The sequence below is a fragment of the Miniopterus schreibersii genome (genome assembly GCF_964146895.1).
Source record: "Miniopterus schreibersii genome assembly, chromosome: 14".
Taxonomy (NCBI): Eukaryota; Metazoa; Chordata; class Mammalia; order Chiroptera; family Miniopteridae; genus Miniopterus; species Miniopterus schreibersii.
The window spans coordinates 7389601-7405044 of record NC_138114.1 but is presented as its reverse complement, the minus strand read 5'-3'; the positions used below and the strand labels follow the sequence as shown (position 1 = coordinate 7405044).

At 58.2% G+C, this 15444-nt stretch overlaps 1 protein-coding gene across 3 annotated transcripts in view; it reads left to right on the top strand.

The window, feature by feature from the left end:
• Window positions 1–15444, top strand: part of ALOX5 (arachidonate 5-lipoxygenase) — a 61825-nt gene that overhangs the window by 38551 nt on the left and 7830 nt on the right. For all 3 annotated transcript variants that reach the window (XM_081158113.1, XM_081158114.1, XM_081158112.1), the window contains 3 exons: window positions 8998–9104; window positions 9881–10053; window positions 13133–13279. In XM_081158113.1, coding sequence (XP_081014239.1) covers window positions 8998–9104; window positions 9881–10053; window positions 13133–13279 — 427 coding nt within the window. The remainder of the gene's footprint in view (window positions 1–8997; window positions 9105–9880; window positions 10054–13132; window positions 13280–15444) is intronic.

Below are 15444 nucleotides of genomic sequence, written 5' to 3'. Positions count from 1 at the left end.
ATGATACAGGGAACAGGAGAGTAGGGAGGTAGTGCGGACGGACCTAGGATCCAGGGGGAATTCAGATCACAATGGGGAGAGGCCGAGGGCAGAACCCAAGGCGTTCTTGATGTGCATCTGGCTTGTAGGGAAAGTAGATGGTTCTTTTAAAGGGAAGCTGAGGAAGAAGAGGTTTGGAGGGAAGAGGAGTCCAGTTTGGGGGCATGTTGAGCTTGAGAGGCATATGCAGCCTCTGCTGGCGGGTCTGGTGGGCAGTGGGACATGCAGGCTTGGGGCTGTGCAGAAAGGCTTCAGAGAGCATTGAGGCCAAGCAAGGCTGGGAGCCCTGCGGGGGACGGGGACGGGGGAAGGAGGCCAGATGGAGGCTCTGTTGTTGGGGGGAGGCAGGAAGAGGAGTGTGTGTTCCGTCCCCCCAGCCCCCCCCCCCCCGGCTCCCAGCCCCACGCACCACCCACCCAGTGCTCGTTGGAGGTCAGACAAAATCATTACATATATGGCAGCTCCTTAAAAGACGCTGGTGGTGGAGGGAAGGATAGAGCTGGCCCTGGGACAAAGAGCAGGAGCCAAGAGCAGATGGAACCCTAAAGATGGGTCGGGGTTCTAGGGAGAGAAGAAGGGGATGGAAGAAGGCTGGCAGGCCCGGGGGCAGGGCCCTGCGAAGCTCAGGGGGGGCAAGAGAGGCTGAGATGAAAGGGTGGAGCAGAGGGGCGCCCAGAGAGCTCACTCTCTTGGCTGTGGAAGCCAAAGCCGGGAGTTTGGTCTGGGAGGAAGACCACTGGTCCCTCTTATGGCCACTACAGCTCAGAAACAGTTGGCTCCACGTCCCCATAGCACTCATAGGAAATAGGACTCTCTCCCTTAGCTCCACAAATGCCACCCCACAGCCCCCAATCTTCTCGGGAACTTTAAAGTCATCTCCTTCTGGCTGGTACCTGCATTTCTGTACCAATCCTGTTTCCCTCTATTGAATTTAGTTACGCAATCAGAGCTCTGTCCCGTCGGAAAAGAAACTTGTTGAGAAAATGTAGGGTTGGGGGGAGGAATCCCACCTAAAAGTTAAACCAAAAATTTTTTTAATTATATTTGCTAAAGTAGCATTTTTTTTCTTGTTTAAAATGAGTCAAAGCATAAGAGCAAGAGTTAACCAAAGCATAAGGTAGTGCTTCCCTAGAGGGGTTGTCCTGTAGTCAGTTTGATTTGAAAATATCGCAGCTTTTCAGCAGTGATTCTCAAGCTAGGGCTTGCATCAGATCCCCTGGAGGCGCGTTAAAATCTCGGTTTCCGATTCAGGAGGCCAGGTGTGGGGCCTGAGAGTCTGTATTTCCAACAAGGTCCCGGGGTACAGATGCAGCCGGCCTGGGGACCACAGTGAGAGCCCCTGTCTAGGAGATTTTAAGGGCTTGAGGAACCCTGACGTGAAGAAATCTGCTTACTGTCATCGTCCCAGCGCTGTCCCGACTCCTCAGAGGGACTCCGTGTCCCCGGGTGCGCGGTGGGACCGGGGTTGAGGACCGTGAGCCTTTCCCGTTCTCATTTCCCTCTCCCCCTTGCCGCTGCTCAGCGGGCGCTCACGGAGGCCTCCCGTGTGCCAGCTCCAGGGCTGTTCTGGTTCCCAGCAAGCTTGGTTTCTGGCTTTCCTGGTGCCCTGCTCCATCCCTGCCCTCAGCCTGCCCTGGGGTTAGGAAGGAAAATGCTGCCTTAGCCAGTGTGGCTGGGGGGTTAGAGCGCCGGCCTGCAGACAGGAGGGTCCTGGGTTCGATCCCGGCCAAGGGCATGTACCTCAGTTGCAGGCTCCATCCCCGGCCCGGTCGGGGCGCGTGCAGAAGGCAACCAATCGACGTGTCTCTCACATGAATGTCTTCCTCTCTCCCTTCCTCTCTCTCTGAAAAGCAATGGAAAGAATATCCTCAGGTAAGGATTAAAAAAAAAGAAAATACGGATTCTCTCCTTGAAAAATACTCAATAAAGGAAGGTGCAGGTTTATCTTAACATGGCTGGGTTTTCCAGGCCCATTTCAGGACAGCCGGGCTTCTCCTGGTCATTGGGCAGCCAGGCTTCCCAGGGGGAACCGGGCCCAGGGGCTGTCCCCCGGCATCCCGTGTGGGCCCCGGGGAGCGCTGGTCCTCAGGCTCTGGTGGGGGGATGAGAGTCTGAACCCCCAGGTAGCCCCCAGGTGAGGCCGAGGCTGCTGGCCCATGGACCGCACTTGCAGCACCAGGTTACTGCTGCTTTCCTGGGCGGGGGAGGGGTGCCTATTAATCTCTTAAAATTAACAAGTGTCAGCTCACCTCATTACCCTTCAAAAGCGAAAGGTTGCTTACTGAAGGTCCGGCCACCTGGGGTTGGTTCAGACGCTAGCTGCCCATCTTGGGAGAGTGAAGTTTTTGGACCCCAAGTTTCCTTCCTGTGATACGAGCCCCATCACGTGTAGCTGCTAAAATTGTTATGAGACTTAAACGAACTCGTGTCAGCGATGTCCCCATGGTGACGTATGGCACACTATAGGTGAATTTCCTCCAGACTCTCCGTTCTGGGTACTTATGAGGACTTTCTCCTCAGTCCTGAGCCCCCCCCCCCAAAAAAACGAGAGCTCACCAGGGGGCTGACTGTCAGGCTCAGGCACCGCCTGCTTGCTGGCTCCTCTGGGCTTCCCCCAGCCCGGGGAGCCGGCCAGGAGGAGGCTGCCTGCTGCTCTGCCTTGACACATGCTACTGAGCGCCTGGGGGTGGGGCCCCAGATGAATCAAAACGGCCCCTTGGTCCCAACCCAAGAAGCTTTCAGTCTGGGGGGGATGGGCTGTGGAGAGCTTGTCACAACAGCACGGGGTAGATATGCCTCAGGAAAGAGCTCTGGAGAAGTTCGAGGCCAGGGAGGCAGTTACTCCGGGACAGCGTCAGAAAACGCTTTCCAGGAGAGCAGCCCAACCTGGGTTTTGAAGATTCATAGGAGTTCGCCACTCCAATGGGAGGAGCAGAGGGGATGCATTCCAGGCAGTGCAAACTCTGGGCACTCAGGAGGACTAGACTTGGGCCTGTGGGTCCGAGGCTGCCAAGGCAGAGAGGTGGCCAAGAGTCCAACTTTACCAGGGGAGGGTAGCGGAGGTCAGGACCATGGGGTCTGAAGCAGGGCCGGAGTCCAAGGGCTCGAATGCTGCATGTTAGTGTCAAGAAGAAAGGGGTTGGTTGTCAGATGCTTCAAGGAGATCAGGGGAGTTTAGGGTTGACCAGGCCCTTTGGATACAGCCACTCAGAAGTCACCAGTGCCCTGGGCGAGAACACTTTGGGGGACAGATGAGAGGAAGTAAAGAGGAGTCAATAGGTGAAGATTCTTCCACGAGTTGGGTAAGAGGAAAGGGGATGAGTGAATTAGATGAGGGCCCCTGGGGAAGGGGGAGAAAAAGTGGTCCCCCCAGAACACTGTGGCCTAAGGCTGCAGCCTTTAATAGTAACAGTAAATAAATCATGGTACTAGTTGCTGATGTTTGTTGATCTCTTTATATACTGGTGCTTTCTCTAATCATGTCAGCCCTGTGAGGCAGAGACAATGATTATGCCCATTTCAAGGATGAGGAAAACTGAGGCACAGTGAGTTTAGGGACTTACCCAAGGATACAGGGCTGGGAAGCGATGACGCTGGGATTTCAGGCCAGGTCCTTAACTCTCTGTGCTGATCTGCACCCATCTCAGCTGCCCTCTCGCTTTGGCCTGGGCTTGCACACGGACTCCCAGCCCTCTCTCCTACCCTCAGTTCTTGTGTCTGGATGCCAGCATATGGATTGGGGCTCAAGACCCTTTGGTCCAGCCCCCTAGTGGTCTGATGAGGAAAGCTGACCCACCATTGCCTGGCAGCCTGCTCTGCACTGAAGGTTCCTGATAGAATCCACAGGCCCCAGTGGTCTGTGTCCCCACGGCTCAGGCCATAGTGGTGCCGTTCTGCCCACGGCCGAACCCAGTCCTGCCTATGCAAGACTGGAGCTCGTGGCTGAGGTCAGCAAAGAGGCTTCCGCACTGGGCCTCCGCCTCTGGGCAGTTCCGTTTCTGCAGCATTTCTAAGTAACTGGTGTCTTTCCTCTGAGCCACCTGCTCTGCCTGGATCAAGGCCAGCCTTCCTCAGTAAGCCGCCTCACCCCTGCCCCCCACCCACCCCCACCCTGCCTCCAAACGGCAAAACTGTGAAATGGAAAATGAAGAAACTGTTAGGAGGAAAGTAGCAGGGAAAGTAGAGGAAACAAGAGCTCCTGCCTCTCCCAGCCCAGGCCAGCAGCTCCCTGCAGGCTTCCACCTGGTTGTGCGGTTACCTGGCCATGTTGTTACCTGGCTGTGTGACCTCAAATGAGCTGGGTGCCCTCTCTGGGCACAGGTTCCTCTTTTTACAATAATAGATCTTTGAAGTTCCCTGTATCCCAGCTGTCTGTGAGTAGACAAAAATGTGTCTCCAGAGGTCACACAAATGTTTCCTCCTAACTCCACTTCCTCCCTGAGCCGCTCCCTCTGAGCACTGTCACACTCGCCCTGTTCCAGTTCAGGGACCCAGCTGGAGAGCCTGTGACCACTCCCAGGGGGAATGACAGCACTGTGGACTGTGACCCACTCCCAGGGGGAATGACTGCACTGTGGACTGTGACCCACTCCCAGGGGGAAATGACTGCACTGTGGACTGTGACCCACTCCCAGGGGAAATGACAGCACTGTGGACTGTGACCCACTCCCAGGGGGAATGACTGCACTGTGGACTGTGACCCACTCCCGGGGGAAATGACAGCACTGTGGACTGTGACCCACTCCCGGGGGGAATGACTGCACTGTGGACTGTGACCCACTCCCGGGGGGAATGACTGCACTGTGGACTGTGACCCACTCCCAGGGGGAATGACTGCACTGTGGACTGTGACCCACTCCCAGGGGAAATGACAGCACTGTGGACTGTGACCCACTCCCAGGGGAAATGACTGCACTGTGGACTGTGACCCACTCCCAGGGGGAATGACTGCACTGTGGACTGTGACCCACTCCCGGGGGAAATGACTGCACTGTGGACTGTGACCCACTCCCGGGGGAAATGACTGCACTGTGGACTGTGACCCACTCCCGGGGGAATGACTGCACTGTGGACTGTGACCCACTCCCAGGGGGAATGACTGCACTGTGGACTGTGACCCACTCCCAGGGGGGACTGTGGACTGTGACCCACTCCCAGGGGGGACTGTGGACTGTGACCCACTCCCAGGGGGAATGACTGCACTGTGGACTGTGACCCACTCCCGGGGGGAATGACTGCACTGTGGACTGTGACCCACTCCCAGGGGGAATGACTGCACTGTGGACTGTGACCCACTCCCAGGGGAAATGACAGCACTGTGGACTGTGACCACTCCCAGGGGGAATGACTGCACTGTGGACTGTGACCCACTCCCGGGGGGAATGACTGCACTGTGGACTGTGACCCACTCCCAGGGGAAATGACAGCACTGTGGACTGTGACCCACTCCCAGGGGAAATGACTGCACTGTGGACTGTGACCCACTCCCAGGGGGAATGACTGCACTGTGGACTGTGACCCACTCCCAGGGGGGACTGTGGACTGTGACCCACTCCCAGGGGGGACTGTGGACTGTGACCCACTCCCAGGGGGAATGACTGCACTGTGGACTGTGACCCACTCCCAGGGGGAATGACTGCACTGTGGACTGTGACCCACTCCCAGGGGGAATGACAGCACTGTGGACTGTGACCCACTCCCAGGGGAAATGACAGCACTGTGGACTGTGACCACTCCCAGGGGGAATGACTGCACTGTGGACTGTGACCCACTCCCGGGGGGAATGACTGCACTGTGGACTGTGACCCACTCCCGGGGGGAATGACTGCACTGTGGACTGTGACCCACTCCCGGGGGGAATGACTGCACTGTGGACTGTGACCCACTCCCAGGGGGGACTGTGGACTGTGACCACTCCCAGGGGGAATGACTGCACTGTGGACTGTGACCCACTCCCAGGGGGGACTGTGGACTGTGACCACTCCCAGGGGGAATGACAGCACTGTGGACTGTGACCACTCCCAGGGGGAATGACTGCACTGTGGACTGTGACCCACTCCCAGGGGGGACTGTGGACTGTGACCACTCCCAGGGGGAATGACTGCACTGTGGACTGTGACCCACTCCCAGGGGGGACTGTGGACTGTGACCACTCCCAGGGGGAATGACTGCACTGTGGACTGTGACCCACTCCCAGAGGAGACTATGGACTGTGTCCCACTCCCAGGGGAACTGTGGGCTGTGACCCACTCCCAGGGGGGATTGTGGACTGTGACCCACTCCTAGGGGTATGACGGGGCCGTGGACTGTCACCTGCTCCAGTTCCCCACAAGATCCCGGGTCCAGGGCCTCTTTCCTGGGCGCCATCTAGCACTGGGCCATCCTCAGGGCTCTGGGGGGTCTAGGGACCTGGGAAGGCCTCTCCTCTCCCACTAGATGCCACATGAGATTTATTCCTCTAGCCTAGCAAGGGCTTCTGTCCCCAGAGACTCACTAACAAGGATCATTCAAGAGGCAGGTGAGGAAGAAGGTAAACGGGGACGTTCTTGGGCCTTAGCAGCCTGCACACGAGGGGGGGCTGCAGCCAGCAACAGGGGGGCAGGCAGGGGGTGGGACAGGCGGGGGTGGGACAGGCAGGGGTGGGACAGGCAGGGGGTGGGACAGGCGGGGGTGGGACAGGCAGGGGTGGGACAGGCAGGGGGTGGGACAGGCAGGGGTGGGACAGGCAGGGGGTGGGACAGGCAGGGGTGGGACAGGCGGGGGTGGGACAGGCGGGGGTGGGACAGGCAGGGGGTGGGACAGGCAGGGGTGGGACAGGCGGGGGTGGGACAGGCGGGGGTGGGACAGGCAGGGGGTGGGACAGGCGGGGGTGGGACAGGCGGGGGTGGGACAGGCGGGGGTGGGACAGGCGGGGGTGGGACAGGCGGGGGTGGGACAGGCGGGGGTGGGACAGGCGGGGGTGGGACAGGCAGGGGGTAGGACAGGCGGGGGTGGGACAGGCGGGGGTGGGACAGGCGGGGGTGGGACAGGCAGGGGGTAGGACAGGCAGGGGTGTCAGAGCTTTTCCTTCCTGGTGAGGGGCGGGGATCACGGTGGTGCGGACACCAGCCAGAGACTGAAGGACGCCGCCGGGTCCTTCCCCAGCCTCCAGGGCTGCGCTGACCGTGGGGCGGCCGCTGCCGGGCTGCTCCAACCCCGTCCAGGCGTCACGGCGTCTCAATGACCTGCAGGCAGCCTGAGGAGAAATCGAGGCTCACAGAGGCCCAGGGCCCTCCCCTGAGCAACGTGGCTCTTAGGGTCCCAGGGCAATCGGTCCGCAGGGAAAGCATCCGCTAAACTGAGGTAGACCCAGAATGGGCGCCGCGAGGGGGCGTGCGGGGCTTTGTCTGAGGCCCGCCCTGTCCGGCAGAGCCAGGAGGGGCCCAGCGTCTCCGCTCCTCAGCCGATTCCCTCCCTGCGGGCACCCGGACTTGTCGCCTTTATGCGTGCTCACAGGTGGCTTCCTGGGATGGCAGAGGCCTCTGTCCCGATCAGCCAGGTGCACTCTGGATAAAACGTTCCAACCTCAGTGCTTCCATTCGCTGGTCGGGGAGAGCATGAGGAGGCCCCGGGGCTCTCAGACCCTCCCGTGACACTGCTCAGCCAAAGCCCACGGCAAGAGTCCTGGGGTTGCCGGGCCCTCTCCAGCAGGGCTGCTTCTTCGGGGAGGGGACCGGCTCTGCCTGGCACTTTGGGGTGGGGCAGGAAGAGGAGCCCACTGAAGGAGCACCTCTGGCATGGTCCCCTGCCCCAGGCATCTGCCACCCCTCTCAGACCACGCTCAGTGCTGCTTGGGCCCCTCTCGTGCCAGGGGGCCCAGGCTCGGCCCTGAGCCATGCAGACCAGCCTTGCGCTACGGCAACAGGCGGCTCCCACAGACGGGTCTGTATGGAACCTGCCATCAGTGCCCCCAAGACAGCGTCACAGGGCCAGCCTGGCCTGGAGAAGGGGAAGCTTCCCTGACACTGAAGGAGGACTGGGGTACAATGGGTGCACCTTCAGGATACACTCACCCCACACACTCAGGAGCAGAAGACAGAGGGATGCAGGGCAACTGGCACGTGCAAGGCCCTTGAGTCAGGACGTACAGAAGACAGAGCATTTGGAGGCCTGGATACTGGAGGCGTGGGGAGCAAGCGCTGTCAGAGGGAGGGAAATAGGGACCTGCTTGTCACTCTCTGCTATGTGTGCCAGAGGGAGAAACTGAGGCAGACTGGGTAACAGTGAGCAAGGGCCAGAACTCTCAAACCTCTCTTCTGTGCCTTGCTTGGGATCTCTAGGGAAGCCTGGGAAGCCTCTTCCTTCCTCTCCACTTTCCCAGGCCTGCCTCCTCCAGGAAGCCCCTAGGATTGCTCAGGACACTCAGATCTCGCTCCTTATCGCCTACAGTCTGCACTTTGAATTTATCAAGCTCCTGTCCCGGGTTATTTTGTTAGCCTGTGCAATGTGCGTTCGGAAACTGTCATCCTCGGCACCAGGCACAGAGCCAGGGTCAGGTAGAAAGTAAGTGAGGGTTAAAGTCAACTGAAATCCTTAGTGCCCCAAATCCAGGAGCCTTGGTAGAGCAGCTGCATAGGCGATGTGGCCTCCTGCCCTGGACGCTTGCACTGAGAATGAATGGATGCACGGGTGCACGGATGCCTGGACGGAGGGGCGTGCGCGGGGTGAAGGGCACTGCAGCTGCCGTCGATGGCAGGCTGCCCTCTCCTTCACTGGGGAGGTGCGGGAGGACCGCATCGGCGTGGGTGCCGGTTTCTGTCCTGGTTCCACGGGCCGGTCAGCTGTTGCCAGGAGCTGCCCTGGGCTCAGGTCTCCGCTGCCTGGTGGGTTGTAGAGACTCCACAGGACCAGGGTGAGAAGGGGCTGTGCGGAGGGGGCCGCGCCTGGCTCGCGAGGGTGATGCTGTCCCCCTTTGCGCAGGATGGAGAACCTGTTCATCAACCGCTTCATGCACATGTTCCAGTCATCCTGGAGCGACTTTGCTGACTTCGAAAAAATCTTCGTGAAGATCAGCAACACTATTTCTGGTGAGTGTGCCCGTGGGGCTCTCGTGGGGCCGGAGAGACTGGCCGGGCATTGGGAAGGGCTGCCCGCCAGACCCGCTGCCCAGCCTCCCCATTGCCCAGGCCCCCCCGCACACACGGGTTCCACACGGGTGCGCATTCTGTGTTCCTACCGACAGTGCACAGGGTTCCCATTGCTCCCCATCGTCCCCGGCTGCCTTTTGTCGTTCGTCTTCTGTAACAGTCATCCTGACAGGTGTGAGGTCGTTCTGATTTGCGTTTCCCTGATGGTTAGTGGCACTGAGCATTTTTCCATACACCTGCTGGCCGCTTGTGTGTCTTCTTTGGAGAAATGTCTGTTCAAGTCCTTTGCCCATTTTTTAACTGAGCTGTTAGTTCTTTGTTGTTAAGTTGTAGGAGTCCTTACCTAGTTTGTACACTAACCCCTCATTGATATATATATGTTTTGCAAACATTTTCTCCAGTTCTGTAGGTTGCCTTTCACTCTTGATTGTTTCCGTTGCTGTGTACATGTTTTTAGTTTAATGCAATATCCCATTTGCCTTTTTAATTTTTGTACCTGAGAAAAGGGTGCCCCAGGAACCTTCTAAGGGCCAGCTCATGGAGGACAGGATGGTGCCAGGGCCTGACCCAGTGATAGGCAGGGGGACAGGCAGCTGGAAATGACAGGTGGAGCCCGTGGCCAGCCAGCTGTCTAGGGAGCGCCTGGGAGAGGGGCCCCCGCAGGGCCAGGCTGCCCCCACTGCGGTCTCAGGCCGCAGCGATTCCCTCCTCCACAGAGCGGGTCATGAACCACTGGCAGGAAGACCTCATGTTCGGCTACCAGTTCCTGAACGGCTGCAACCCCGTGCTGATCCAGCGCTGCACCAAGCTGCCCGAGAAGCTGCCAGTGACCACGGAGATGGTGGAGTGCAGCCTGGAGCGGCAGCTCACTCTGGAGCAGGAGGTCGAGGTAGGGCCTGGGTGGCGGGGGACAGTGGTGCAGGCCAGAGGCCCAGCTTGGATGGCCAGGCCACGCTCTGCTGGGCAGAAATCACGTCCCGTTGGCCAGTGCTTGCTGGCCCCAGGCCGCCACCTTCAGGCTGGCGGAGCAGCTTCTTCCTTCCCCTGGGCATTCACAGGATTGGTCTCATCTGTTGTGGGACGAGGAATTGACGGGGCATCGCCCCGTGATGCTTGGGTCCAGGAACATAACGTCAATACTTTCAGTGTCTGTATCAACAATTCAGAGCCCCCCTGCCTAGGGCCTGTTGTGGGCCAGGCGTGGTAAGATGCCTTTAGGCACTGTGGGACTGTCACCCACCTTGCACAGGTGAGGAAACTGGTAAAAGGAAGAGGCCTGCAGCAGAACAAAAGGGAGAAAACTGGTGGATGTTTGACTTTCTAATTTGAAACATCGGTGTCCCCTGCTTTAGCCCCCAGCCTCTCCCAGCCCTTCTTCTAGCCACCCCCTGCAGGGCCTCTTCAGTCCCAACACAGACCTAGTCTTGAGAAAGGGAGGCTTCAAACTCCCGTGCTGTGGGTCTGTGGGACTCAGCGTCAGGCACTTTCCATGCTGGGGACTGAGGCCCCAGGAATGGCCCTGAGTCTCCCATCAGTGGACCTCTTCCCCCTAGAACCAGGGCTACTGAGCCTCCCAGCATCTGCCCCAGGTGACTAGGTGGCCTTCTGCTGTTTCCAGTCCTCCTGTCTCACTTGCTCGGCTTGCCTTGGGGCCCCAGCCGAAGAGGGATGGTCAGCACCATCTGCGGACAGATCTGCCAACCCCACGGCCTGCCCACCTGACTCTGGATCTGCCTTCCCAGATGAGTGCCAGGAAAGGCCCCTGCCCCAGGCAGGCAGTCCCAGTCACCTGGAGCTGCCCAGCCCCGGACACCGCCCGGTCAGGGGGTGGCTGAGCAGCACGTGCCCCCGCGGGCAGCACACACGGCAGCTGCCCTCCGCAGAACGACTGCTGGGTGTGCTAACACTGAGTCAGTGCTGCAGGTTTCAGACTTCCCACCAGACAATCACAGAACCTTGAAAGCCTAGAACTGGGAGGCACAGAGCAGTCATCCTGAAGGGGACTCCCTCTGCTCCCGGCCCCTGCTGCCTCCAGGGCAGGTGGGCTGTAGCCATCTTTGTCCAATGGTCTGGACACTCAGCTGTGGTTGTTGCCACTCAGTAATCTAATAGCCACCATTGACTAGGGTCATACACACGCTCCACCCCACCGCTGACCGCACAATTCTTAATTCCCTGAACCAATCACCAGGGCCAAACGGAGAGGACAGACACTGGGCAGGCGAGAGCACCAGTGTCTACAGCAGGAGCCTAGAAGGTCAGAACTGAGACAGGGCTGGCTCCCTCACTTCCCAGACGGATGAACAATACCCTTGCCGCAGGCCCACATCCCAGGCCTCCTGGTGCCCAGGCCTGGGTTCTCAGGGCCTCCCTCCCTGTAGCCTGTCATCCATCATGTAAGCAACCTGGGTCCTCTCACGGTTGGATTGGCAGCCGTCCCTTCTGTGCAGCAGTCACTGATGGTCACGTCTGCTTCGAAAGGCTGGTTGTCCAGCCCATCACAGAAGCCCAGACAGCCCTGTGACCCACCAGCCCGCGTGTCTCCACCTTCTTTCGAGGTGTCCTCAGGAGTCCCATCACACACCCTTCCGAGACCTCCCTCTGCACTGGGTGGCCGAGGCACGACCCCCACACTGTCGCACCCCAGCCCTGCATGCACTGCAAGCAGGTGCTCAGAGCGCAGGGCTGGTGTTGCATGCCTGCGGGGTCCTTTGCGCTCACAGTGGAGGAGGGTCGTAGCTGGGCTGTAGCTCTCTGGCCCTTGGTACCCTCAGCCAGGATCCTGAAGGGCACACAGTGGACGCTGGGCCCTCAGCAGGCAGAGCTGTGGACAAGCAACTCCTCTAAGCTCCTGCTGACCTGTCTGTGCCACAAGGTAGCCACCCACCCACCCCTTCCCCAGCTGCCCGCAACTCCTGCCTCCATCACGCACTCAAAACAGGAAAGGCCACTACAGCACAGTCCCGGGATGTGGAGCACGCAGAGGGAACATGGTCAGGGACATTGTAGTAACTATTCATATAAATGTCTAACCACTGTGCTGTACACCTGACGCGCACACACAGGCTCGTGCACACACACACACACACGGCTTAAGAAGCGAAGCTTGCCCTCTCCCCACTCCCCAAACTCCAAGTTCTGGCCCGAGCTGGCCCGACCGCACAAGGGAAGCCCGGGCATGCAGGCCGAATCCTGCTAGAGCACGCAGCATCGTCTGGAAAGGGCAGTTCTCCACCTTCCCCACACCCCAGGCACATTTGTCCTGTAGTGGAACATCACAACTACAGAGGGGGCGAGGGTCAGGAGCGCCAGCAAGCTCGATGAACTTGCACCAAGCGGCCCTCCCCACTGTGCCACCAGCTCTGACGCCGACACAGAGCTCACGGCTCCTGCAGGCAACCCCAGCCCCCACAGCGTCTCCCTGCTCCAGAAGAGCACCTCACCCGAGGACCCTGTAGATCCCTGCCTGCCTCTGTAGACCCCACGGCTACAGAACCCCCCTGCGAACCTCCCAGCCCCAAAGACCCGCCCCTTTCCTGCTCTCTCCCAAGGGCAACCCACCAAAACCGACAGTGGAGTCTGCCTAGTTTTGAACTAGCTGTAACTGGAGTCCTACAGTGACACTCTTTGCTACTTGATTTGTCTTCATTCCATTTAACTCTATCTGCTTTCTTATTAAAATGTCACTCTGGGTGGTCCTTCAACATCTTTCATAAAGGCCAAGCAGATTTCAGGTAGGCAAATGCAAAACGGGCCAGTCATTCCTTCCCTCCAGGGGAACTGTCTGCAACCTGAAAACTTGCCGTGAATCAGCCTTCGAGTGGGGAAACCAAAGAGCTACAACTTCTGAGCTCTGTCCGCTGCGCTGCCGGGGCCTCCTCAGCTGCATGTCCCTCCCTCTGGGCCTCGTGCCAGGGACCGACTCCAGCTGACACTGGTTTGGACATATTTCCTCTTGCTTCCTGCAGCAAGGGAACATCTTCATCGTGGACTTTGAGCTGCTGGATGGCATCGATGCCAACAAGACAGACCCCTGCACGCTGCAGTTCCTGGCCGCACCCATCTGCCTGCTGTACAAGAACCTGGCCAACAAGATGACCCCCATTGCCATCCAGGTAGGCTGCCGGCCTTGTTATTTCCCTGGGTGGCTTCACCCTCGGCCGACAGTGTTCAGGGAGGAACTGTCTTGGGTGCCTCACCCGAACCTCCAGGAGGAGGGGGCAGCTCTGCCTTGCGTCTCCTAAGGAGGGTGCTGAAAGCTCTACCAGGTAGACAGGAACCTAGGGCTTCCTGCCAGCTGTGGGGAGGGCTGTCCACAGGGGCAGAAAGGGCTCCCCTCCCCAAGACACACTTGAGAAACCCTGGCAAGGCAAGGTGCTCTGCAGAGGAGCCGCCCTGGGATAACATACTTTGCCCAAAACATGGGCAGTGGCCCCAAATCAAAATGCCAGCAGGGGCCAAGCAGGTGAAGCTATGACATGAGCAGGAGACTGAGCCACCGAGAGGCAGCATGGAGGCTGGGCCAGGAGCTGGGCCAGTCCCAGGAGGCTGCCTTCCAGTGCCCATGGGCTGTTGTCTCCACCAAGGACAGTGGAAGAGGAGAGAGGGGGAGAGGCAGGTGGGGGCAGAGTCTCATTTCCCCCCTTTCCTGGCTGCCCCTGCTTCCTCAGAGCACCAGGATGCTGCGACGCGTAGGAGCTGGGGTGCAGACAGGAAACAGCACCCGGGCAGGACCAGGCAGAGGCCCTTGGGTGGTCTGCACAGGGGCCCGTGGCCGACAGGCAGACAGCAAACAGCAAGCAGCACTTTGAGCCAACCGTGAGCCAGGCATTGGGTGCTAGAGACATAACAGCCGCTGATTTTGCCAGGTGCTAACCACATGCCAAGGTTGTCCCTAAGGGTTCACCCCTGCAGTCCGCAATCCCTTACCCTCAACTCTGAAATCTAAAAAGTTCTAACACTGCTAGCTTCATCAAAAATTGGCAGCAAATTTGTTGGGAGAAAAACTTGCTCTGAACCAAAAGGAGAGGCTACTGAGGCTTCATCCCCTTCGGTGTGAAATTCACTTCTGCAGGAACACTAATATGTTCTACTGTAAAATACTATGTTGCCCAGACCCAGGTGGGAGAGAAAGGTGCCACACAATGAAGCACGCGCACTGCTAAAGTCCTTGAAATCCTGGATGCCGAAACATTTAGCCACCAGGGTTTCCAGGAAGGACCTGCCTCTATTCATGTAATCGTCACTACAGTCCCTCAAGGTAGGCGGACACTATCGCTAGGGACCACTTTCCTCAGAGAGGGAAACCGAGGCACAGGTGCGCACAGTCAGTGACAAAGCTGGGACTCAGGTCAGGCCGTCTAGAGTCTGTACTCCCCCCGAACCTCCCCCCTCGACCCTGGTCTCCCAGTCCCTGGGGCGGGGCTCCTCAGGAGAGTCCCAGCCTGTTAGAGAGAAGCCCTGTGCACCTGGTAAAGGGACAGGTGATGACAGAGGAATCAGCAGCTAGGAGGGGGAGGACACCTCCCACCAGCCTGTGCCTCTGCAGAGCCTGTCCCCCAGAGGATAGCCTGGGGTCAGGGGCCTGAGTCCCAGCTCTGCTGGGACTTACAGACCATGAGACCTTGGGCAAGTCACAGAATGTTCCTGAATGTCTTCCTTCTCCTGAAAATGGAGACTTTCCAAATTATAAAGAACCATGCAAATGAAGGCCAGAGGAGAAAAGATTCAAAATCTGGTTATGAAAAGGGCCCAAGAAAATACCCCCTCAAGAGGCCAATGAAAAAGTAAAAAAGAGCAAAAATATACAAGATTGGGCATAAAGAAAAAAGACAGAGACATTTCCCGAGCTCTCGGGGGCATACCGCCCCCCACAGGCCATTCTGGGAAGCGGGCACAACCTGCGCTGACACTGACGGGCAGGCCCCGAGGCTGCCGCCCACTCCGCATTACACTTGCGGATTTTAAGAGAACTCTGGAAATTAGCAAAGTGAGTGCAGCAGTGTAAGAAATGGCTAATATGTCACAGCCAGGTGGAGTTTATTCCGGATGCCTCCAGAGCAGGAAAACTATCAGCATAACTCACTACACTGATAAGGAAATTCTTCTGGCTGTATAAATTGAAACTGAAAGGAGATTTACTAACATTCAGTAGCCACAACTCATAAAAATTAAAATAATAATAGGAAATTAATTCCATATGATAAAGTCAGGAAATATAATTCAAAAATAGCAATCCTATGGCCATTCTCATTAAAATCAGAAACAAGAATGCTTAATG